Here is a 24,937-nt window from a genome sequence, read left to right as displayed (position 1 = left end):
ACATTCTGTACAGCAGCTGACGTTCTGTACAGCTGACGTTCTGTACAGCTGACGTTCTGTACAGCTGTTCTGTACAGCAGCTGACGTTCTGTACAGCAGCTGACGTTCTGTACAGCTGACGTTCTGTACAGCAGCTGACGTTCTGTACAGCAGCTGACGTTCTGTACAGCAGCTGACGTTCTGTACAGCTGACGTTCTGTACAGCAGCTGACGTTCTGTACAGCAGCTGACGTTCAGTACAGCAGCTGACATTCTGTACAGCAGCTGATGTTCTGTACAGCACCTGACGTGCTGTGCAGCTGACGTTCTGTACAGCAGCTGACGTTCTGTACAGCAGCTGACGTTCTGTACAGCTGACGTTCTGTACAGCAGCTGACGTTCTGTACAGCAGCTGACGTTCTATACAGTTGACGTTCTGTACAGCAGCTGACGTTCTATACAGCTGACGTTCTGTACAGCAGCTGACGTTCTGTACAGCTGACGTTCTGTACAGCAGCTGACGTTCTGTACAGCATCTGACGTTCTATACAGCTGACGTTCTGTACAGCAGCTGACGTTCTGTACAGCAGTTGACGTTCTGTACAGCAGCTGACGTTCTGTACAGCATCTGACGTTCTATACAGCTGACGTTCTGTACAGCAGCTGACGTTCTGTACAGCAGTTGACGTTCTGTACAGCAGCTGACGTTCTGTACAGCAGCTGACGTTCTATACAGCTGACGTTCTGTACAGCAGCTGGAGGTTGAAATATACAGTTAATTATTGATGGTGACTCAGTGTTGACGTTGGTTATTCTCAATGATTGATGCAACACTTAACTACAGTACTAACTTGCCTACGATGTATAGAAATATATATCGTATGAATCTTGGAAAAATGGACACAAATGCAGTATATTGTGAGCCTTTTTTGACTACGTTTCGCCCACACAGTGGACTTCATCACGTCACAAACATATCTGTTTCTGACTTGATAAAGTCCACTGTGTGGGCGAAACGTTGTCAATAAAGGATCACATTATACTGCTTAAGTGTCAGTATTTTATGCCAGTTTCTGAATGGATGAATCCTATTGGAACCAGTTGGCCCAGGTGAGCTTTAGGGCTCACCAGCCGTGGGTTTGAATCCCCTCCGTTTTGTGATTTAATTCCCAATAGTTTATTTGCTACGTTCAGGGATAAACGTGCTAAAACAAAGTTACTTTGAAGATTAAAATTAATTTTTTCAGTCTTACTGTTGACTAGTAATGTAAATTAATCTCATTCATGCGTTTAGATTATTAGACAAAGTTCAGATTACGTGATCAGTCTTCAATACAATAGTTCCAGACACTGGAACTGTTGTTCCAGTCACTGGAACTGTTGTTCCAGTCACTGGAACTATTGTTCCAGTCACTGGAACTATTGTTCCAGTCACTGGAATTATTGTTCCAGTCACTGGAACTATTGTTCCATTCACTGGAACTATTGTTCCAGTCACTGGAACTATTGTTCCAGTCACTGGAACTATTGTTCCAGTCACTGGAACTATTGTTCCAGTCACTGGAACTATTGTTCCAGTCACTGGAACTATTGTTCCAGTCACTGGAACTATTGTTCCAGTCACTGGAACTATTGTTGCAGTCACTGGAACTATTGTTGCAGTCACTGGAACTGTTGTTCCAGTCACTGGAACTTTTGTTCCAGTCACTGGAACTGTTCCAGTCACTGGAACTGTTCCAGTCACTGGAACTATTGTTCCAGTCACTGGAAGTATTGTTCCAGTCACTGGAACTATTGTTCCAGTCACTGGAACTGTTGTTCCAGTCACTGGAACTATTGTTCCAGTCACTGGAACTGTTGTTCCAGTCACTGGAACTGTTGTTCCAGTCACTGGAACTATTGTTGCAGTCACTGGAACTATTGTTGCAGTCACTGGAACTGTTGTTCCAGTCACTGGAACTATTGTTGCAGTCACTGGAACTATTGTTGCAGTCACTGGAACTGTTGTTCCAGTCACTGGAACTTTTGTTCCAGTCACTGGAACTGTTGTTCCAGTCACTGGAACTATTGTTCCAGTCACTGGAAGTATTGTTCCAGTCACTGGAACTATTGTTCCAGTCACTGGAACTGTTGTTCCAGTCACTGGAACTATTGTTCCAGTCACTGGAACTGTTATTCCAGTCACTGGAACTGTTGTTCCAGTCACTTGAACGTTTGTTCCAGTCACTGGAACTGTTGTTCCAGTCACTGGAACTATTGTTGCAGTCACTGGAACTATTGTTGCAGTCACTGGAACTGTTGTTCCAGTCACTGGAACTTTTATTCCAGTCACTGGAACTGTTGTTCCAGTCACTGGAAGTATTGTTCCATTCACTGGAACTGTTGTTCCAGTCACTGGAACTATTGTTCCAGTCACTGGAACTGTTGTTCCAGTCACTGGAACTATTGTTCCAGTCACTGGAATTATTGTTCCAGTCACTGGAACCATTGTTCCAGTCACTGGCACATAGGAAGAAGGAGCTTACCACGTCGTTTCGGACGGACTTGTAAATGGTCCAGGTCGGACCGAAACGTCCTAAGTTCCTCTCTCATACGAAGATGTTGAATAACTTATATTAATGTACGAGGAACATACCATTTAAACATTTTAACATTAACATTTCTTGTGTTTATGTGACAAAGTCAAAAATTAACATTTTATTCTTTTCGTAATTTTGTTTGATTTGTCCAGAACTTAAGAAAGAAATTACTGATGAAGAGTTTATTAACATCCACAATGGTAAATAATATTTCAGACCCCAGGTTGTCTTCAAGACTCCTGGTTGTCTTCAAGACCCCTGGTTGTCTTCAAGACCCCAGGTTGTCTTCAAGACTCCTGGTTGTCTTCAAGACCCCTGGTTGTCTTCAAGACCCCTGGTTGTCTTCAAGACTCCTGGTTGTCTTCAAGACTCCTGGTTGTCTTCAAGATCCCTGGTTGTCTTCAAGACCCCTGGTTGTCTTCAGGATCCCTGGTTGTCTTCAAGACCCCTGGTTGTCTTCAAGACCCCTGGTTGTCTTCAGGATCCCTGGTTATCTTCAAGATCCATGGTTGTCTTCAAGACCCCTGGTTGTCTTCAAGACCCCTGGTTGTCTTCAGGATCCCTGGTTGTTTTCAAGATCCATGGTTGTCTTCAAGACCCCTGGTTGTCTTCAAGACCCCTGGTTGTCTTCAAGACCCCTGGTTGTCTTCAAGATCCATGGTTGTCTTCAAGACCCCTGGTTGTCTTCAAGACCCCTGGTTATCTTCAAGACCCCTGGTTGTCTTCAAGACCCCTGGTTGTCTTCAAGATCCCTGGTTGTCTTCAAGACCCCTGGTTGTCTTCAAGACCCCTGGTTGTCTTCAAGACCCTTGGTTGTCTTCAAGACCCTTGGTTGTCTTCAAGACCCCTGGTTGTCTTCAAGACCCCTGGTTGTCTTCAAGACCCCTGGTTGTCTACAAGACCCCTGTTTGTCTTCAAGACCCATGGTTGTCTTCAAGACCCCTGGTTTTCTTCAAGATCCCTGGTTGTCTTCAAGACCCTTGGTTGTCTTCAAGACCCCTGGTTGTCTTTAAGACCCCTGGTTGTCTTCAAGATCCCTGGTTGTCTTCAAGACCCCTGGTTGTCTTCAAGATCCCTGGTTGTCTTCAAGACCCCTGGTTGTCTTCAAGACCCCTCGTTGTCTTCAAGACCCCTGGTTGTCTTCAAGATCCCTGGTTGTCTTCAAGATCCCTGGTTGTCTTCAAGACCCCTGGTTGTCTTCAAGACCCCTGGTTGTCTTCAAGACCCCTTAGTTGTCTTCAAGACCCCTGGTTGTCTTCAAGACCCCTGGTTGTCTTCAAGACCATTGGTTGTCTTCAAGACCCCTGGTTGTCTTCAAGACTCTTGGTTGTCTTCAAGATCCCTGGTTGTCTTCAAGACCTCTGGTTGTCTTCAAGACCCCTGGTTGTCTTCAAGACCCCTGGTTGTCTTCAAGACCCCTGGTTGTCAAGATCCCTGGTTGTCTTCAAGACCCCTGGTTCTCTTCAAGACCCCTTGTTGTCTTCAAGCTCCCTGGTTGTCTTCAAGATCCCTGGTTGTCTTCAAGACCCCTGGTTCTCTTCAAGACCCCTTGTTGTCTTCAAGCTCCCTGGTTGTCTTCAAGACCCCTGGTTGTCTTCAAGACCCCTGGTTGTCTTCAAGACCCGTTAGTTGTCTTCAAGACCCCTGGTTGTCTTCAAGACCCCTGGTTGTCTTCAAGACCCCTGGTTGTCTTCAAGATCCCTGGTTGTCTTCAAGACCCCTTAGTTGTCTTCAAGACCCCTGGTTGTCTTCAAGACCCCTGGTTGTCTTCAAGACTCCTGGTTGTCTTCAAGACTCCTGGTTGTCTTCAAGACTCCTGGTTGTCTTCAAGATCCCTGGTTGTCTTCAAGACCCCTGGTTGTCTTCAAGACCCCTGGTTGTCCTCAAGACTCCTGGTTGTCTTCAAGACTCCTGGTTGTCTTCAAGATCCCTGGTTGTCTTCAAGACCCCTGGTTGTCTTCAAGACCCCTTGGTTGTCTTCAAGACCCGTTGTTGTCTTCAAGACCCCTTGTTGTCTTCAAGACCCCTGGTTGTCTTCAAGACCCCTGGTTGTCTTCAAGACCCCTGGTTGTCTTCAAGACCCCTGGTTGTCTTCAAGATCCCTGTTTGTCTTCAAGACCCCTGGTTCTCTTCAAGACCCCTTGTTGTCTTCAAGCTCCCTGGTTGACTTCAAGATCCCTGGTTGTTTTCAAGACCCCTGGTTGTCTACAAGATCCATGGTTGTCTTCAAGACCCCTGGTTGTCTTCAAGACCCCTGGTTGTCTTCAAGACCCCTGGTTGTCTTCAAGATCCCTGGTTGTCTTCAAGACCCCTGGTTGTCTTCAAGACCCCTGGTTGTCTTCAAGACCCCTGGTTGTCTTCAAGACCCCTGGTTGTCTTCAAGAGCCCTTGTTGTCTTCAAGCTCCCTGGTTGTCTTCAAGATCCCTGGTTGTCTTCAAGACCCCTGGTTGTCTTAAGAACCCCTGGTTGTCTTCAAGATCCCTGGTTGTCTTCAAGACCCCTGGTTGTCTTCAAGACCCCTGGTTGTCTTCAAGACCACTGGTTGTCTTCAAGACCCCTGGTTGTCTTCAAGACCCCTGGTTGTCTTCAAGACCCCTGGTTGTCTTCAAGACCCCTGGTTGTCTTCAAGATCCATGTTTGTCTTCAAGATCCATGGTTGTCTTCAAGACCCCTGGTTGTCTTCAAGACCCCTGTTTGTCGTCAAGACCCCTGGTTGTCTTCAAGACCCCTGGTTGTCTTCAAGACCCCTGGTTGTCTTCAAGATTCCTGGTTGTCTTCAAGATCCCTGGTTGTCTTCAAGGCCCCTGGTTGTCTTCAAGACCCCTGGTTGTCTTTGAGACTCCTGGTTGTCTTCAGGACTCCTGGTTGTCTTCAAGACCCCTGGTTGTCTTCAAGACCCGTTAGTTGTCTTCAAGACCCCTGGTTGTCTTCAAGACCCCTGGTTGTCTTCAAGACCCCTGGTTGTCTTCAAGACCCCTTGTTGTCTTCAAGATCCCTGGTTGTCTTCAAGACCCCTTAGTTGTCTTCAAGACCCTTGGTTGTCTTCAAGACCCCTGGTTGTCTTCAAGACCCCTGGTTGTCTTCAAGACTCCTGGTTGTCTTCAAGACTCCTGGTTGTCTTCAAGATCCCTGGTTGTCTTCAAGACCCTTGGTTGTCTTCAAGACCCCTTGTTGTCTTCAAGACCCCTGGTTGTCTTCAAGACCCCTGGTTGTCTTCAAGACCCCTGGTTGTCTTCAAGACCCCTGGTTGTCTTCAAGACCCCTGGTTGTCTTCAAGACCCCTGGTTGTCTTCAAGATCCATGTTTGTCTTCAAGATCCATGGTTGTCTTCAAGACCCCTGGTTGTCTTCAAGACCCCTGTTTGTCGTCAAGACCCCTGGTTGTCTTCAAGACCCCTGGTTGTCTTCAAGACCCCTGGTTGTCTTCAAGATTCCTGGTTGTCTTCAAGATCCCTGGTTGTCTTCAAGGCCCCTGGTTGTCTTCAAGACCCCTGGTTGTCTTTGAGACTCCTGGTTGTCTTCAGGACTCCTGGTTGTCTTCAAGACCCCTGGTTGTCTTCAAGACCCGTTAGTTGTCTTCAAGACCCCTGGTTGTCTTCAAGACCCCTGGTTGTCTTCAAGACCCCTGGTTGTCTTCAAGACCCCTTGTTGTCTTCAAGATCCCTGGTTGTCTTCAAGACCCCTTAGTTGTCTTCAAGACCCTTGGTTGTCTTCAAGACCCCTGGTTGTCTTCAAGACCCCTGGTTGTCTTCAATACTCCTGGTTGTCTTCAAGACTCCTGGTTGTCTTCAAGATCCCTGGTTGTCTTCAAGACCCCTGGTTGTCTTCAAGACCCCTGGTTGTCTTCAAGATCCCTGGTTGTCTTCAAGACCCCTGGTTGTCTTCAAGATCTCTGGTTGTCTTCAAGATCCATGGTTGTCTTCAAGACCCCTGGTTGTCTTCAAGACCCCTGGTTGTCTTCAAGATCCCTGGTTGTCTTCAAGACCCCTGGTTGTCTTCAAGACCCCTGGTTGTCTTCAAGATCCCTCGTTGTCTTCAAGACCCCTGGTTGTTTTCAAGGCCCCTGGTTATCTTAAAGGCCCCTGGTTGTGTTCAAGAGCCTTGGTTGTCTTCAAGACCCCTGGTTGTCTTCAAGACCCCTGGCTGTCTTCAAGACCCCTGGTTGTCTTTAAGACCCCTTGTTGGCTTCAAGCTCCCTGGTTGTCTTCATGATCCCTGGTTGTCTTCAAGACCCCTGGTTGTCTTAAAGACCCCTGGTTGTCTTCAAGGCCCCTGGTTGTCTTCAAGACCCCTGGTTGTCTTCAAGACCCCTGGTTGTCTTCAAGACCCCTGGTTGTCTTCAAGACTCCTGGTCGTCTTCAAGACCCCTGGTTGTCTTCAAGGCCCCTGGTTGTCTTCAAGACCCCTGGTTGTCTTCAAGACCCCTGGTTGTCTTCAAGACCCCTGGTTGTCTTCAAGACTCCTGGTTGTCTTCAAGACCCCTGGTTGTCTTCAAGACCCCTGGTTGTCTTCAAGACCCCTGGTTGTCTTCAAGACCCCTGGTTGTCTTCAAGGCCCCTGGTTGTCTTCAAGATCCCTGGTTGTCTTCAAGACCCCTGGTTGTCTTCAAGACCCCTGGTTGTCTTCAAGACTCCTGGTTGTCTTCAAGACCCCTTGTTGTCTTCAAGGTCCCTGGTTGTCTTCAAGACTCCTGGTTGTCTTCAAGACCCCTAACTGTCTTCAAGACCCCTGGTTGTCTTCAAGACCCCTAACTGTCTTCAAGACCCCTGGTTGTCTTCAAGACCCCTGTTATTGCTGTTCTTGCTGCTGAACAGTGGTTTAGTGCCGATGAAGGTAGCGTAGGTAGCAGTGATACGGCCGTGGACTAGTTTGGCTTTAATTGGATAGGAGTGAGTACACAACGGGCAGTGTGAGTGACCGCAAGCCAGTCCGTGGAGGGGAAGCACTTGTGTCTATCAAGAGGGTCGGCCTAGGAGTGAGGGCGAATAGGCTGAGCCTCCCACTGACCTGAGTGAGCCTATAGAGGGCAGCACCTAAATGCCGCGAAATATGAACTAGTCAGAGCAGACGGCTAGGCTGTGTGTTCTGACAGTACAGGCTGTCTACACCCCTGGTTGTCTTCAAGACCCCTTGTTGTCTTCAAGACCCCAGGTTGTCTTCAAGATCCCTGGTTGTCTTCAAGATCCCTGGTTGTCTTCAAGACCCCAGGTTGTCTTCAAGATCCCTGGTTGTCTTCAAGACCCCTGGTTGTCTTCAAGACCCCTGGTTGTCTTCAAGACCCCTGGTTGTCTTCAAGGCCCCTGGTTGTATTCAAGGCCCCTGGTTGTCTTCAAGACCCCTGGTTGTCTCCAAGACCCCTGGTTGTCTTCAAGGCCCCTGGTTGTATTCAAGGCCCCTGGTTGTCTTCAAGACCCCTGGCTGTCTTCAAGACCCCTGGCTGTCTACAACCAGGCACTGGACATGCAACTAAAGTCAGTACCTGACCAGCCGGGCTGTGGTTCGTACGTTGGATTACTTGCGGCCAGCAGTAGCAGCCTAGTTGATCAGGCCCTAATCCACCATGAGGCCTGGTCACAGACCGGGCCGCGGGGGCGTTGACCCCCCGGAAACCTCTCCAGGTATACTAAACTGGAAGTCATAGAGCACCAGAGTAATGTTATAATGTGTCGAGGTAGTAACAAGACTCTCCTTGTGTTATTGAAGGTAAGTTTATGATGTGCCAGAGTTATGTCTGGCGTCTGGGAACTTGAGATCAAAGAGCCTTTAATTAACAACTGGTTTCCTGAGAGTTTGGGAGACCTCAGTATAAACAAGACAGGCCCAGGAGCTACGGTTTATCATTCACGAAGAGTATTTTGAAGAGTGATAAGGGTTCCACAGGAAACAGGAGTTAGCAAATAATGATTGTTTATAGGTAGAAGTCCTGCAGTGGGAGAAACTAATTTTTGAAACTGGTAAATTAAGCATCAGAGATCTTGTGTAAGACTCTGATAATGGGAAAAAGTTACATTTGAAAAATTCAAGTTACGTTTTTGTTAGACAATGATCAGAAGAGAACTGGGCACATTTAAGAGGATAAAGTTAGACTGGTCTTTACTCTCGACTTGGATAGAGAGATTTGGTGCAGACTCTTACACAGAAGAAACTGCTTGGACTTGTGGGGGAAGCTATAAGAATGTCATTGTTGTTCGTGTGGGCCTTAATTATCTGCAAGATATCCACTGAAATGTGACTCACGAAATCGTAATCACACAATAAACAAATCACTGAACTGGTGAGAACTGGTGAGGCTTGAACCCACGGCGAGTAAATCCTAACACTCACTGGCAAGTGCGTTAACCACTAATAAAATTCATCCAACTAGGTATATCTATACACTATAAGGAGGTTATCATGGGCCACCACTGTGACCATGGATACAGGGTTTTACAGACGAATCCAACATCAGCATGGTAGTGACATACTCTAGGGTAAGTCTCTTCAGATCTGCCATCATGACTAGGCCCAAATGACCCAGTGTATTCAAGCTGATTTGACGAGAAGTAATGGCAAGAATTTACTGTCCAGTGAATCAATATTCACTGGACATACTTGTGTAATTAATAAGTAAATTCCAACATAACATTATTCTCAGTAATCTTGAATGAGTATTGTTATCACTGAGATATATTAAAAAAGTGGGACAGCCAGAAGTGTTTTGTTAAGTATTGTATCGGGAGTCGAAGATGTAACTTCCTGAAAAAATGAGACACTTGTGCAACATATGGGAATCTTTATTGAAGATTCCGCCACATAGTGACTTCATCAGTCCAATACAAAGTAGAAACGGGTAAGGAGAGGAGGAGTTTGAGGTAATCAGTCCCTCAGTCTTGAATCGATGTGTTCAGTCCATCATTCTTGTAGGAAGTACAGTATAGGGCCAGAGAGGTGGCTTATATACTGCAGTGAGATGAGGTGAAGCAGGTGGAGGCGGAGTCACAGTGGGACCTGCCACTAGTGTAAGTAGGTCGTCGTCCAAAGGTTGGACAAGTGTTGAAGTCTTTGTGATGGTCTGAACACATGGATTCCAGGTTAAGGGACTGATTACTTCAAACTCCCACTCTCCTTACCCATTTCTACTTCGTATTGGACTGATGAAGCCACTGTGTGGCGAAACGTTTCTTGAGTAAATATTCTCATAAGTATCTCATTTCTTCAACTTGTCGGCTTTCCAAATCATTCATTACTATATTGCTTCCCAGTACGACAATGTGAGGAAATTAAGATTTAATCTGAGGAAAATGGGGGTAATGCTGTTTATTTTCATCAAGAGACCTTTACCATCATCAAGGTACACACCTTGATGGGCTGAACTTAATATTAACTCACCGAGAGACCTTTACTAGCATCAAGGTACACACCTTGATGGGCTAAACTAAATATTAACTCACCGAGAGACCTTTACTAGCATCAAGGTACACACCTTGATGGGCTAAACTTAATATTAAATCACCGAGAGACCTTTACTAGCATCAAGGTACACACCTTGATGGGCTAAACTAAATATTAACGCACCGAGAGACCTTTACTATCATCAAGGTACACACCTTGATGGGCTAAACTAAATATTAACTCACCGAGAGACCTTTACTAGCATCAAGGTACACACCTTGATGGGCTAAACTAAATATTAACTCACCGAGAGACCTTTACTAGCATCAAGGTACACACCTTGATGGGCTAAACTAAATATTAACTCACCGAGAGACCTTTACCAGCATCAAGGTACACACCTTGATGGGCTAAACTAAATATTAACTCACCGAGGAAGATAAACATAGACAACGGGTATAAGGTAACACGCCCAATGTTTCTACCCTCGCTGGGAATCAATCCCGGATCCTCAGCGTGTGTTCTGCATAAGATGGGTCGTAACTCACCGAGGAAGATAAAGACAGCATACTCCCATCCACTTGGCTTCTCATTGGTGATGTGTAGCGCCAGACAGACGCCTGAACGACCGTAGAAGTTACTGAAGTATTGTAGGTTGGTGAGAGGAAGAGCAGCCAGGAGGATCACCAGCATCCACACTCCAGCCATCACCACCTTCGTCACGTTCTCTTCTGCTCGACGCACTCCGAACGGGAACTTGATGACGATCAATCGATCAACTGTGATCACTGAAACACGCAGGACTGGTGTAGTTATTAGAATATAAGAAAGAAGGAGCACTGCAACAGGGCTACTGGCCCATGCTAGGTAGGTCCAGATCACACCCACCAACACGCACTTATATATTCGTCAATAACGCTACTCAGACGTTTGTTCCACAACTCAATTACCCAACCAGTGCTTTCCTATAACCTTTCTATATCAATTTTTTTCCAATTTAAAAACATTGCTTCGAGTCCTGACCTGGTTAGATATTTTTAGCACGTTATTTACATCCCATTTATATATTCTTGTTTTCCATCGATACACCCCAATCATATCTCCCCTAACTCTACGATTAAAGTTCATCTGGAAGACTTAGTAATGCCCACGTAACTCTTGACATATACTGTATACTTAATACTACTAATCATTACATAGAGAAGAATAATGTAAATAACAGATACAATGTGTGAATTATTATTATTATTATTATTATTATTATTATTATTATTATTATTATTATTATTATTATTATTATTATTATGTGAGCAAATCACCTGCAGGAGACCCTGAATTATTATCTGCAAGTAATTTGGGTGAGGTAAGTGGGACTTAAGTCACAGCAGGTCGCTGAACTGTCACTCCCTCGATGCCCACTTCTTCACCACTCTCACAAAAAGTTAGACATTAAATTAATAATTACAATACTAAAACCAGGTACTCTGGTAAATTATATTTGTGGACTGTATATAATTAGGCTTGCTGGGTACACCATTTAATTACTGGAGCAAAATGCTGATGGAACATACCCTAATGGTACCTCTACAGCAAGGAATTATAATGGCTAATGCAAAAAAACTACTGAATATTATGGGTATCACTTAGCTAACCTGGAGTTTACCTGGAGAGAGTTCCGGGGGTCAACGCCCCCGCGGCCCGGTCTGTGACCAGGCCTCCTGGTGGATCAGAGCCTGATCAACCAGGCTGTTGATGCTGGCTGCACGCAAACCAACGTACGAGCCACAGCCCGGCAGGTCAGGAACCGACTTCAGGTGCTTGTCCAGTGCCAGCTTGAAGACTGCCAGGGGTCTGTTGGTAATCCCCCTTATGTGTGCTGGGAGGCAGTTGAACAGTCTCGGGCCCCTGACACTTACTGTATGGTCTCTTAACGTGTGTTGTTGGGAAGGATTCATTGAAGTTCTCTATTTTTCCGTCCTAGTTGCCGAATTGTAAGGGCTTTCCACATTATTTGTCCCATTTTGTCAGCAGGAACGTGTCAGCAATTTGAAAGTTATTGATTGAGGCCGATATACACTAATTGACCTATTGCACAATTCCGTCTAATGTTCACACATTAAATTCAATATGGCGTCACTCCCCAGCGTCACTCCCAAGCGTCACTCCCCAGCGTCACTCTCCAGTGTCACTCTCCAGTGTCACTCCCCAGCGTCACTCCCCAGCGTCACTCCCCAGCGTCACTCCCCAGCGCCACTCCCCAGCGTCACTCCCCAGTGTCACTCCCCAGCGTCACTCCCCAGCGTCACTCCCCAGCGTCACTCCCCAGCGTCACTATCCAGTGTCACTCCCCAGCGTCACTCTCCAGTGTCACTCCCCAGCGTCACTCCCCAGTGTCACTCCCCAGCGTCACTCCCCAGCGTCACTCCCCAGCATCACTCCCCAGCGTCACTCCCCAGCGTCACTCCCCAGCGTCCCTCTCCAGCGTCACTCCCCAGCGTCACTCCCCAGCGTCACTCCCCAGCGTCACTCTCCCAGTGTCACTCCCCAGCGTCACTCCCCAGCGTCACTCCCCAGCGTCACTCTCCAGCGTCACTCCCCAGCGTCAGTCCCCAGCGTCACTCCCCAGCGTCACTCTCCAGTGTCACTCCCCAGCGTCATTCTCCAGCGTCACTCCCCAGCGTCACTCCCCAGCGTCACTCCCCAGCGTCACTCCCCAGTGTCACTCCCCAGCGTCACTCCCCAGTGTCACTCCCCAGCGTCACTCCCCAGCGTCACTCCCCAGCGTCACTCCCCAGCGTCACTCCCCAGCGTCACTCCCCAGCGTCACTCCCCAGCGTCACTCCCCAGCGTCACTCCCCAGCGTCACTCCCCAGCGTCACTCCCCAGCGTCACTCCCCAGCGTCACTCCCCAGCGTCACTCCCCAGCGTCACTCCCCAGCGTCCCTCCCCAGCGTCACTCCCCAGCGTCACTCCCCAGCGTCACTCCCCAGCGTCACTCCCCAGCGTCCCTCCCCAGCGTCACTCCCCAGCGTCACTCCCCAGCGTCACTCCCCAGCGTCACTCCCCAGCGTCACTCCCCAGCGTCACTCCCCAGCGTCACTCCCCAGCGTCACTCCCCAGCGTCACTCCCCAGCGTCCCTCCCCAGCGTCACTCCCCAGCGTCACTCCCCAGCGTCACTCCCCAGCGTCACTCCCCAGCGTCACTCCCCAGCGTCACTCCCCAGCGTCACTCCCCAGCGTCACTCCCCAGCGTCACTCCCCAGCGTCACTCCCCAGCATCACTCCCCAGCATCACTCCCCAGCGTCACTCCCCAGCGACACTCCCCAGCGTCACTCCCCAGCGTCACTCCCCAGCGTCACTCCCCAGCATCCCTCCCCAGCGTCACTCCCCAGCGTCACTCCCCAGCGTCACTCCCCAGCGTCACTCCCCAGCGTCGCTCCCCAGCGTCACTCCCAGCGTCACTCCCAAGCGTCACTCCCCAGCGTCACTCCCCAGCATCACTCCCCAGCGTCACTCCCCAGCGTCACTCCCCAGCGTCACTCCCCAGCGTCACTCCCCAGCATCACTCCCCAGCGTCACTCCCCAGCGTCACTCCCCAGCGTCACTCCCCAGCGTCCCTCCCCAGCGTCCCTCCCCAGCGTCACTCCCCAGCGTCACTCCCCAGCGTCACTCCCCAGCGTCACTCCCCAACGTCAGTCCCCAACGTCACTCCCCAGCGTCACTCCCCAGCGTCACTCTCCAGTGTCACTCTCCAGTGTCACTCCCCAGCGTCACTCCCCAGCGTCACTCTCCAGCGTCACTCCCCAGCGTCACTCCCCAGCGTCACTCCCCAGCGTCACTCTCCAGTGTCACTCCCCAGCGTCATTCTCCAGTGTCACTCCCCAGCGTCACTCCCCAGCGTCACTCCCCAGCGTCACTCTCCAGTGTCACTCTCCAGTGTCACTCCCCAGCGTCACTCCCCAGCGTCACTCTCCAGCATCACTCCCCAGCGTCACTCCCCAGCGTCACTCCCCAGCGTCACTCTCCAGTGTCACTCCCCAGCGTCATTCTCCAGTGTCACTCCCCAGCGTCACTCCCCAGCGTCACTCCCCAGCGTCACTCGCCAGTGTCACTCCCCAGCGTCACTCCCCAGCGTCACTCCCCAGCGTCACTCCCCAGCGTCACTCTCCAGTGTCACTCCCCAGCGTCACTCCCCAGCGTCACTCCCCAGCGTCACTCCCCAGCGTCACTCCCCAGAGTCACTCCCCAGCGTCCCTCCCCAGCGTCACTCCCCAGCGTCACTCCCCAGCGTCACTCCCAAGCGTCACTCCCCAGCGTCCCTCCCCAGCGTCACTCCCCAGCGTCACTCCCCAGCGTCACTCCCCAGCGTCACTCCCCAGCGTCACTCCCCAGCGTCACTCCCCAGCGTCACTCCCCAGCGTCCCTCCCCAGCGTCCCTCCCCAGCGTCACTCCCCAGCGTCACTCCCCAGCGTCACTCTCCAGTGTCACTCCCCAGCGTCACTCCCCAGCGTCACTCCCCAGCGTCACTCCCCAGCGTCACTCCCCAGCGTCACTCCCCAGCGTCACTCTCCAGTGTCACTCCCCAGCGTCACTCCCCAGCGTCACTCCCCAGCGTCACTCCCCAGCGTCACTCCCCAGCATCCCTCCCCAGCGTCACTCCCCAGCGTCACTCCTCAGCGTCACTCCCCAGCGTCACTCCCCAGCGTCACTCCCCAGCGTCACTCCCCAGCGTCACTCCCCAGCGTCACTCCCCAGCGTCACTCCCCAGCGTCACTCCCCAGCGTCACTCCCCAGCGTCACTCCCCAGCGTCACTCCCCAGCGTCACTCCCCAGCGTCACTCCCCAGCGTCCCTCCCCAGCGTCACTCCCCAGCGTCACTCCCCAGCGTCACTCCCCAGCGTCACTCCCCAACGTCACTCCCCAACGTCACTCCCCAGCCTCACTCCCCAGCGTCACTCCCCAGCGTCACTCCCCAGCGTCACTCCCCAGCGTCCCTCCCCAGCGTCACTCCCCTGCGTCACTCCCCAGCGTCACTCCCCAGCGTCACTCCCCAGCGTCACTCCCCAGCGTCACTCCCCAGCGTCCCTCCCAAGCGTCACTCCCCAGCGTCACTCCCCAGCGTCACTCCCCAGCGTCACTCCCCAGCGTCACTCCCCAGCGTCACTCCCCAGCGTCCCTCCCCAGCGTCCCTCCCCAACGTCACTCCCCAGCGTCCCTCCCCAGCGTCCCTCCCCAGCGTCACTCCCCAGCGTCACTCCCCAGGGTCACTCCCCAGCGTCACTCCCCAGCGTCGCTCCCCAGCGTCGCTTTCCAGCGTCCCTCCCCAGCGTCCCTCCCCAGCGTCGCTCCCCAGCGTCACTCCAAAGCGTCACTCCCCAGCGTCACTCCCCAGCGTCACTCCCCAGCGTCACTCCCCAGCGTCACTCCCCAGCATCACTCCCCAGCGTCCCTCCCCAGCGTCACTCCCCGGCACCACTCCCCAGCGTCACTCACCCAGCGTCACTCCCCAGCGTCACTCCCCAGCGTCACGTCCCCCCAGCGTCCCTCCCCAGCGTCCCTCCCCAGCGTCACTCCCCAGCGTCACTCCCCAGCACCACTCCCCAGCGTCACTCCCCAGCGTCCCCCCAGCGTCACTCCCCAGCGTCACTCCCCAGCGTCACTCCCCAGCATCACTCCCCAGCATCCCTCCCCAGCGTCACTCCCCAGCGTCCCTCCCCAGCGTCACTCCCCAGCATCACTCCCCAGCGTCACTCCCCAGCGTCACTCCCCAGCGTCACTCCCCAGCGTCACTCCCCAGCGTCACTCTCCAATGTCACTCCCCAGCGTCACTCCCCAGCGTCACTCCCCAGCGTCACTCCCCAGCGTCACTCCCCAGCGTCACTCCCCAGCGTCACTCCCCAGCACTCCCTCACTCCCCAGCGTCACTCGCCAGCGTCACTCCCCAGCATCACTCCCCAGCATCACTCCCCAGCATCACTCCCCAGCGTCACTCCCCAGCGTCACTCCCCAGCATCACTCCCCAGCGTCACTCCCCAGCGTCGCTCCCCAGCGTCAGCGTCACTCCCCAGCGTCACTCCCCCCCGTCACTCCCCCGCGTCCCTCCCCAGCGTCACTCCCCAGCGTCACTCCCCAGCGTCACTCCCCAGCGTCATCCCTCCCCAGCGTCACTCCCCAGCGTCACTCCCCAGCGTCACTCCCCAGCGTCACTCCCCAGCGTCACTCCCCAGCATCACTCCCCAGCGTCACTCCCCAGCGTCACTCCCCAGCGTCACTCCCCAGCGTCACTCCCCCGCGTCACTCCCCAGCGTCACTCCCCAGCGTCATGTCACTCCCCAGCGTCACTCCCCAGCATCACTCCCCAGCGTCACTCCCCAGCGTCACTCCCCAGCGTCACTCCCCCCAGCGTCACTCTCCCAGCGTCACTCCCGAGCTTCACTCCCCAGCGTCACTCCCCAGCATCACTCCCCAGCGTCACTCCCCAGCATCACTCCCCAGCGTCACTCCCCAGAGTCACTCCCCAGCGTCACTCCCCAGCGTCAAACCCCAGCGTCACTCACCAGCGACACACCCCCAGCGTCACTCCCCAGCGTCACTCCCCAGCGTCACTCCCCAGCGTCACTCCCCAGCGTCACTCCCCAGCGTCACTCCCCAGCGTCACTCCCCAGCGTCCTCCCCAGCGTCACTCCCCAGCGTCCCTCTCCAGCGTCACTCCCCAGCGTCACTCCCCAGCGTCACTCCCCAGCGTCACTCCCCAGCGTCACTCCCCAGCGTCACTCCCCAGCGTCACTCCCCAGCGTCACTCCCCAGCGTCACTCCCCAGCGTCACTCACCAGCGTCACTCCCCAGCGTCACTCCCCAGCGTCACTCCCCAGCGTCACTCCCCAGCGTCACTCCCCAGCATCACTCCCCAGCGTCACTCCCCAGCGTCACTCCCCAGCGTCACTCCCCAGCGTCCCTCGCCCGCGTCACTCTCCAGCGTCACTCCCCAGCACTCCCCACTCCCCAGCATCCCTCCCCAGCGTCACTCCACAGCTTTACTCCCCAGCGTCACTCCCCAGCTTCACTCCCCAGCGTCACTCCCCAGCGTCACTCCCCAGCATCACTCCCCAGCGTCACTCCCCAGCGTCACTCCCCAGCGTCACTCCCCAGCGTCCCAGCGTCACTCCCCAGCGTCACTCCCCAGCGTCCCTCTCCAGCGTCACTCCCCAGCGTCACTCCCCAGTGTCACTCCCCAGCGTCACTCCCCAGCGTCACTCCCCAGCGTCACTCCCCAGTGTCACTCCCCAGTATCACTCCCCAGTATCACTCCCCAGCGTCACTTCCCAGCGTCACTCCCCAGCGTCACTCCCCAGCGTCACTCCCCAGCGTCCCTCATCAGCGTCGCTCCCCAGCGTCCCTCCCCAGCGTCACTCCCCATCGTCACTCCCCAGCGTCACTCCCCAGCGTCACTCCCCAGCGTCACTCCCCAGCGTCCCTCCCCAGCGTCACTCCCCAGCATCACTCCCCAGCGTCACTCCCCAGCGTCACTCCCCAGCGTCACTCCCCAGCGTCACTCCCCAGCGTCCCTCCCCAGCGTCACTCCCCAGCGTCACTCCCCAGCGTCCCTCCCCAGCGTCACTCCCCAGCGTCACTCCCCAGCGTCACTCCCCAGCGTCACTCCCCAGCGTCACTCCCCAGCGTCACTCCCCAGCATCCCTCCCCAGCGTCACTCCCCAGCGTCCCTCCCCAGCGTCACTCCCCAGCATCACTCCCCAGCGTCACTCCCCAGCGTCACTCCCCAGGGTCCCTCCCCAGCGTCACTCCCCAGCGTCACTCTCCAGTGTCACTCCCGAGCGTCAGTCCCCAGCGTCACTCCCCAGCGTCACTCCCCAGCGTCACTCACTCCTCAGCTTCCCTCCCCAGCATCACTCCCCAGCATCACTCCCCAGCGTCCCTCCCCAGCGTCCCTCCCCAGCATCCCTCCCCAGCATCACTCCCCAGCATCACTCCCCCCACTCCCCAGCATCCCTCCCCAGCATCACTCCCCAGCATCACTCCCCAGCATCCTTACCCAGCGTCCCTCCCCAGCGTCCCTCCCCAGCGTCCCTCCACAGCATCCCTCCCCAGCGTCACTCCCCAGCGTCACTCCCCAGCGTCACTCCCCAGCGTCCCTCCCCAGCGTCCCTCCCCAGCATCTCTCCCCAGCGTCACTCCCCAGCGTCACTCCCCAGCGTCACTCCCCAGCATCGTCACTCCCCAGCGTCACTCCCCAGCGTCCCTCCCCAGCGTCACTCCCCAGCGTCACTCCCCAGCGTCACTCCCCAGCGTCACTCCCCAGCGTCACCCAGCGTCACTCCCCAGCGTCACTCCCCAGCGTCCCTCCCCAGCGTCACTCCCCAGCATCACTCCCCAGCGTCACTCCCAAGCATCACTCCCCAGCGTAACTCCCCAGCGTCACTCCCCAGCGTCACTCCCCAGCGTCCCTCCCCAGCGTCACTCCCCAGCTTCAATCCCCAGCGTCACTCCCCAGCGTCACTCCCCAGCGTCACTCAGCGTCACTCCCCAGCGTCACCTCCCCACTCCCCACCACTCCCCAGCATCACTCCCCAGTGTAACTCCCTAGCGTCACTCCCCAGCGTTACTCCCTAGCGTCACTCCCCAGCGTAACTCCCCAGCGTCCCTCCCCAGCGTCACCTCCCCAGCGTCACTCCCCAGCGTCACTCCCCAGCGTCACTCGCCAGCGTCCCTCGCCAGCGTCACTCCCCAGCGTCACTCCCCAGCGTCACTCCCCAGCATCCTCCCCAGCGTCACTCCCCAGCGTCACTCCCCAGCGTCACTCCCCAGCGTCACTCCCCAGCTTCACTCCCCAGCGTCACTCCCCAGCACCACTCCCCAGCGTCACTCCCCAGCGTCACTCCCCAGCGTCACTCCCCAGCATCCCTCCCCAACGTCACTCCCCAGTGTCACTCCCCAGCGTCACTCCCCAGCGTCACTCCCCAGCGTCACTCCCCAGCATCACTCCCCGTCACTCCCCAGCGTCACTCCCCAGCGTCACTCCCCAGCACTCCCCAGCTCCCTCCCCAGCGTCACTCCCCAGCATCACTCCCCAGCATCCCCAGCGTCACTCCCCAGCGTCACTCCCCAGCGTCACTCCCCAGCGTCACCCCCAGCGTCACTCCCCAGCGTCCCTCCTCCCCAGCGTCACTCCCCAGCATCACTCCCCAGCGTCACTCCCCAGCGTCACTCCCCAGCTTCCCTCCCCAGCGTCACTCCCCAGCGTCCCTCCCCAGCGTCACTCAGCTCCCCCCAGCGTCACTCCCCAGCATCCCTCCCCAGCGTCACTCCCCAGCGTCACTCCCCAGCGTCACTCTCCAGCGTCACTCTCCAGCGTCACTCCCCAGCGTCACTCCCCAGCGTCACTCCCCAGCGTCGCTCCCCAGCGTCACTCCCCAGCGTCACTCCCCAGCGTCACTCCCCAGCGTCAGCGTCACTCCCCAGCGTCACTCCCCAGCATCCCTCCCCAGCATCACTCCCCAGCATCACTCCCCAGCATCCTTACCCAGCATCACTCCCCAGCATCACTCCCGAGCATCCCTCCCCAGCGTCACTCCCCAGCGTCACTCCCCAGCGTCACTCCCCAGCATCACTCCCCAGCATCCCTCCCCAGCATCACTCCCCAGCATCACTCCCCAGCGTCACTCCCCAGCGTCACTCCCCAGCGTCACTCCCCAGCATCACTCCCCAGGATAACTCCCCAGCATCACTCCCCAGCGTCACTCCCCAGCGTCACTCCCCAGCGACACTCCCCAGCGTCACTCCCCACCCTCACTCCCCAGCGTCACTCCCCAGCGTCACTCCCCAGCGTCACTCCCCAGCGTCACTCCCCAGCACCACTCCCCAGCGTCACTCCCCAGCGTCACTCCCAAGCGTCACTCCCCAGCGTCACTCCCCAGCGTCACTCCCCAGCACCACTCCCCAGCGTCACTCCCCAGAGTCACTCCCCAGCGTCACTCCCCAACACCACTCCCCAGCGTCACTCCCCAGCGTCACTCCCCAGCGTCACTCCCCAGCGTCACTCCCCAGCGTCACTCCCCAGCGTCACTCCCCAGCGTCACTCCCCAGCATCACTCCCCAGCGTCACTCCCCAGCATCCCTCCCCAGCGTCACTCCCCAGCGTCACTCCCCAGCGTCACTCCCCAGCATCCCTCCCCAGCGTCACTCCCCAGCGTCACTCCCCAGCGTCACTCCCCAGCGTCACTCCCCAGCGTCACTCCCCAGCATCACTCCCCAGCATCACTCCCCAGCGTCACTCCCCAGCATCACTCCCCAGCATCACTCCCCAGCGTCACTCCCCAGCGTCACTCCCCAGCGTCACTCCCCAGCGTCACTCCCCAGCGTCACTCCCCAGCATCACTCCCCAGCGTCACTCCCCAGCATCCCTCCCCAGCGTCACTCCCCAGCGTCCCTCCCCAGCATCACTCCCCAGCATCCCTCCCCAGCGTCACTCCCCAGCGTCACTCCCGAGCGTCACTCCCCAGCGTCACTCCCCAGCATCCCTCCCCAGCGTCCCTCCCCAGCGTCACTCCCCAGCATCCCTCCCCAGCGTCACTCCCCAGCATCCCTCCCCAGCGTCACTCCCCAGCATCCCTCCCCAGCGTCCCTCCCCAGCGTCACTCCCCAGCGTCACTCCCCAGCATCACTCCCCAGCGTCACTCCCCAGCATCACTCCCCAGCGTCACTCCCCAGCGTCACTCCCCAGCGTCACTCCCCAGCACCACTCCCCAGCGTCACTCCCCAGCGTCACTCCCCAGCGTCACTCCCCAGCGTCACTCCCCAGCGTCACTCCCCAGCGTCACTCCCCAGCATCACTCCCCAGCGTCACTCCCCAGCATCACTCCCCAGCGTCACTCCCCAGCACCACTCCCCAGCGTCACTCCCCAGCGTCACTCCCCAGCGTCACTCCCCAGCGTCACTCCCCAGTGTCACTCCCCAGCGTCACTCCCCAGCACCACTCCCCAGCGTCACTCCCCAGCGTCACTCCCCAGCGTCACTCCCCAGCGTCACTCCCCAGTGTCACTCCCCAGCGTCACTCCCCAGCGTCACTCCCCAGCGTCACTCCCCAGGGTCACTCCCCAGCGTCACTCCCCAGCGTCACTCCCCAGCATCACTCCCCAGCATCACTCCCCAGCGTCACTCCCCAGCGTCCCTCCCCAGCGTACCTCCCCGGCGTCACTCCCCAGCGTCACACCCCAGCGTCCCTCCCCAGCGTCCCTCCCCAGCGTCACTCCCCAGCGTCACTCCCCAGCGTCACTCCCCCGCCTCCCTCCCCAGCGTCACTCCCCAGCCTCACTCCCCAGTGTCACTCCCCAGCGTCACTCCCCAGCGTCACTCCCCAGCGTCACTCCCCAGCGTCACTCCCCAGCGTCCCTCCCCAGCGTCACTCCCCAGCGGCACTCCCCAGCGTCACTCCCCAGCGTCCCTCCCCAGCGTCCCTCCCCAGCGTCACTCCCCAGCGTCACTCCCCAGCGTCCCTCCCCAGCATCCCTCCCCAGCGTCACTCCCCAGCGTCACTCCCCAGCGTCCCTCCCCAGCGTCACTCCCCAGCGTCCCTCCCCAGCGTCCCTCCCCAGCGTCACTCCCCAGCGTCACTCCCCAGCGTTCCTCCCCAGCGTCACTCCCCAGCGTCCCTCCCCAGCGTCCCTCCCCAGCGTCCCTCCCCAGCGTCACTCCCCAGCGTCACTCCCCAGCGTCCCTCCCCAGCGTCACTCCCCAGCGTCACTCCCCTGCGTCACTCCCCAGCGTCCCTCCCCAGCGTCACTCCCCAGCGTCACTCCCCAGCGTCACTCCCCAGCGTCCCTCCCCAGCGTCCCTCCCCAGCGTCACTCCCCAGCGTCCCTCCCCAGCGTCACTCCCCAGCGTCCCTCCCCAGCATCCCTCCCCAGCATCCCTCCCCAGCGTCCCTCCCCAGCGTCACTCCCCAGCGTCCCTTCCCAGCGTCACTCCCCAGCGTCCCTCCCCAGCGTCCCTCCCCAGCATCCCTCCCCAGCGTCCCTCCCCAGCGTCCCTCCCCAGCGTCCCTCCCCAGCTGTTCTACACCCCCTCATATTTTATAACACAATTATTATATTATTCATTTATATATTCAACATATAGGACATTATGCATTATTATTATAATCAAAGGGGAAGCGCTAAACCCGTAGGATAAGGACATTATGCAAAAAGAAATGCACAAGATGCAACTAACAACATTACTTGCAACAGGAAAGATATTTATGGAGCAGCTCTGAAGAAAAGAGTTTGAAGCCTATATATGTATTAAATTATGCAATCCCAGTCCCTTGTTATTATAACACAAGGCCCTCCATCCGTTCACACACGGAGGGCCCGGGTTCGATTCCGGGTGGGTGGAAACATTTCGACGCGTCGTTTCCTTACACCTGTTGTCCTGTTCACCTAGCAGCAAATAGGTACCTGGGTGTTAGTCGACTGGTGTGGGTCGCATCCTGGGGGACAAGATTAAGGACCCCAATGGAAATAAGTTAGACAGTCCTCGATGACGCACTGACTTTCTTGGGTTATCCTGGGTGGCTAACCCTCCGGGGTTAAAAATCCGAAGGAAATCTTATCTTAACACTGACAACGTGACAAAAAATACCTATCTAACCTCAACTGAATAACCGACTGCACTGAAACCCAAAAATACTTAATTAAGGACACGTGCGGCAATTTAAATATCAGACCTTTTAATAGCACTTTCTATACACATACATTACTAACTTTTCTATATATAATAACTGTGAATTTCTTGTCCTTTCTGTGAATTAAATTGTCTAATAATGGCGGCTTCTAATTTTTGCTTTCCCGTCCAAATTTATCAAACAGTACCCGCTGTGATGGCCTCTGTAAGCGTGATCCAAATTATACCGTCGATCTGAGCTCGACTCGGAACAGGAGCCTCTGTTGCAATTGCAACTTGTAGGAACAGGAGCCTCTGTTGCAATTGCAACTTGTAGGAACAGGAGCCTCTGTTGCAATTGCAACTTGTAGGAACAGGAGCCTCTGTTGCAATTGCTACTTGTAGGAACAGGAGCCTCTGTTGCAACTGCAACTTGTAGGAACAGGAGCCTCTGTTGCAATTGCAACTTGTAGGAACAGGAGCCTCTGTTGCAATTGCAACTTGTAGGAACAGGAGCCTCTGTTACAATTGCAACATGTAGGAACAGGAGCTTCTGTTGCAATTGCAACTTGTAGGAACAGGAGCCTCTGTTGCAACTGCAACTTGTAGGAACAGGAGCCTCTGTTGCAATTGCAACTTGTAGGAACAGGAGCCTCTGTTGCAATTGCTACTTGTAGGAACAGGAGCCTCTGTTGCAATTGCAACTTGTAGGAACAGGAGCCTCTGTTACAACTGCAACTTGTAGGAACAGGAGCCTCTGTTGCAATTGCAACTTGTAGGAACAGGAGCCTCTGTTGCAATTGCAACTTGTAGGAACAGGAACATCTCTTGCAATTGCAACTTGTAGGAACAGGAGCCTCTGTTGCAATTGCAACTTGTAGGAACAGGAGCCTCTGTTGCAATTGCAACTTGTAGGAACTGGAGCCTCTGTTGCAATTGCAACTTGTAGGAACAGGAGCCTCTGTTGCAATTGCAACTTGTAGGAACAGGAGCCTCTGTTGCAATTGCAACTTGTAGGAACAGGAGCCTCTGTTGCAATTGCAACTTGTAGGAACAGGAGCCTCTGTTGCAATTGCAACTTGTAGGAACAGGAGCCTCTGTTGCAATTGCAACTTGTAGGAACAGGAGCCTCTGTTGCAATTGCAACTTGTAGGAACAGGAGCCTCTGTTGCAATTGCAACTTGTAGGAACAGGAGCCTCTGTTGCAATTGCAACTTGTAGGAACAGGAGCCTCTGTTGCAATTGCAACTTATAGGAACAGGAGCCTCTGTTGCAATTGCAACTTGTAGGAACAGGAGTCTCTGTTGCAATTGCAACTTGTAGGAACAGGAGCCTCTGTTGCAATTGCAACTTGTAGGAACAGGAGCCTCTGTTGCAATTGCAACTTGTAGGAACAGGAGCCTCTGTTGCAATTGCAACTTGTAGGAACAGGAGCCTCTGTTGCAATTGCAACTTGTAGGAACAGGAGCCTCTGTTGCAATTGCAACTTGTAGGAACAGGAGCCTCTGTTGCAATTGCAACTTGTAGGAACAGGAGCCTCTGTTGCAATTGCAACTTGTAGGAACAGGAGCCTCTGTTGCAATTGCAACTTGTAGGAACAGGAGCCTCTGTTGCAATTGCAACTTGTAGTAACAGGAGCCTCTGTTGCAATTGCAACTTGTAGGAACAGGAGCCTCTGTTGCAATTGCAACTTGTAGGAACAGGAGCCTCTGTTGCAATTGCAACTTGTATGAACAGGAGCCTCTGTTGCAATTGCAACTTGTATGAACAGGAGCCTCTGTTGCAATTGAAACTTGTATGAACAGGAGCCTCTGTTGCAATTGCAACTTGTAGGAACAGGAGCCTCTGTTGCAATTGCAACTTGTAGGAACAGGAGCCTCTGTTGTAATTGCAACTTGTAGGAACAGGAGCCTCTGTTGCAATTGCAACTTGTAGGAACAGGAGCCTCTGTTGCAATTGCAACTTGTAGGAACAGGAGCCTCTGTTGCAATTGCAACTTGCAGGAACAGGAGCCTCTGCAATTGCAACTTGTAGGAACAGGAGCTTCTGTTGCAATTGCAACTTGTAGGAACAGGAGCCTCTGTTGCAATTGCAACTTGTAGGAACAGGAGCTTCTGTTGCAATTGCAACTTGTAGGAACAGGAGCCTCTGTTGCAAATGCAACTTGTAGGAACAGGAGCCTCTGTTGCAATTGCAACTTGTAGGAACAGGAGCTTCTGTTGCAATTGCAACTTGTAGGAACAGGAGCCTCTGTTGCAAATGCAACTTGTAGGAACAGGAGCCTCTGTTGCAATTGCAACTTGTAGGAACAGGAGCCTCTGTTGCAACTGCAACTTGTAGGAACAGGAG

At 54.7% G+C, this 24,937-nt stretch overlaps 1 protein-coding gene across 1 annotated transcript in view; it reads right to left on the bottom strand.

Moving 5' to 3' along the window:
- The window catches only part of LOC128701788 (G-protein coupled receptor GRL101-like), a 692,032-nt gene that overhangs the window by 18,701 nt on the left and 648,394 nt on the right, over window positions 1-24,937 (bottom strand). The window contains exon 22 of the mRNA XM_070105094.1: window positions 10,478-10,717. Coding sequence (XP_069961195.1) covers window positions 10,478-10,717 — 240 coding nt within the window. The remainder of the gene's footprint in view (window positions 1-10,477; window positions 10,718-24,937) is intronic.

The sequence above is a fragment of the Cherax quadricarinatus genome, chromosome 96 (genome assembly GCF_038502225.1).
Source record: "Cherax quadricarinatus isolate ZL_2023a chromosome 96, ASM3850222v1, whole genome shotgun sequence".
Lineage (NCBI taxonomy): Eukaryota > Metazoa > Arthropoda > Malacostraca > Decapoda > Parastacidae > Cherax > Cherax quadricarinatus.
This window is presented reverse-complemented; position numbering and strand designations above follow the sequence as displayed.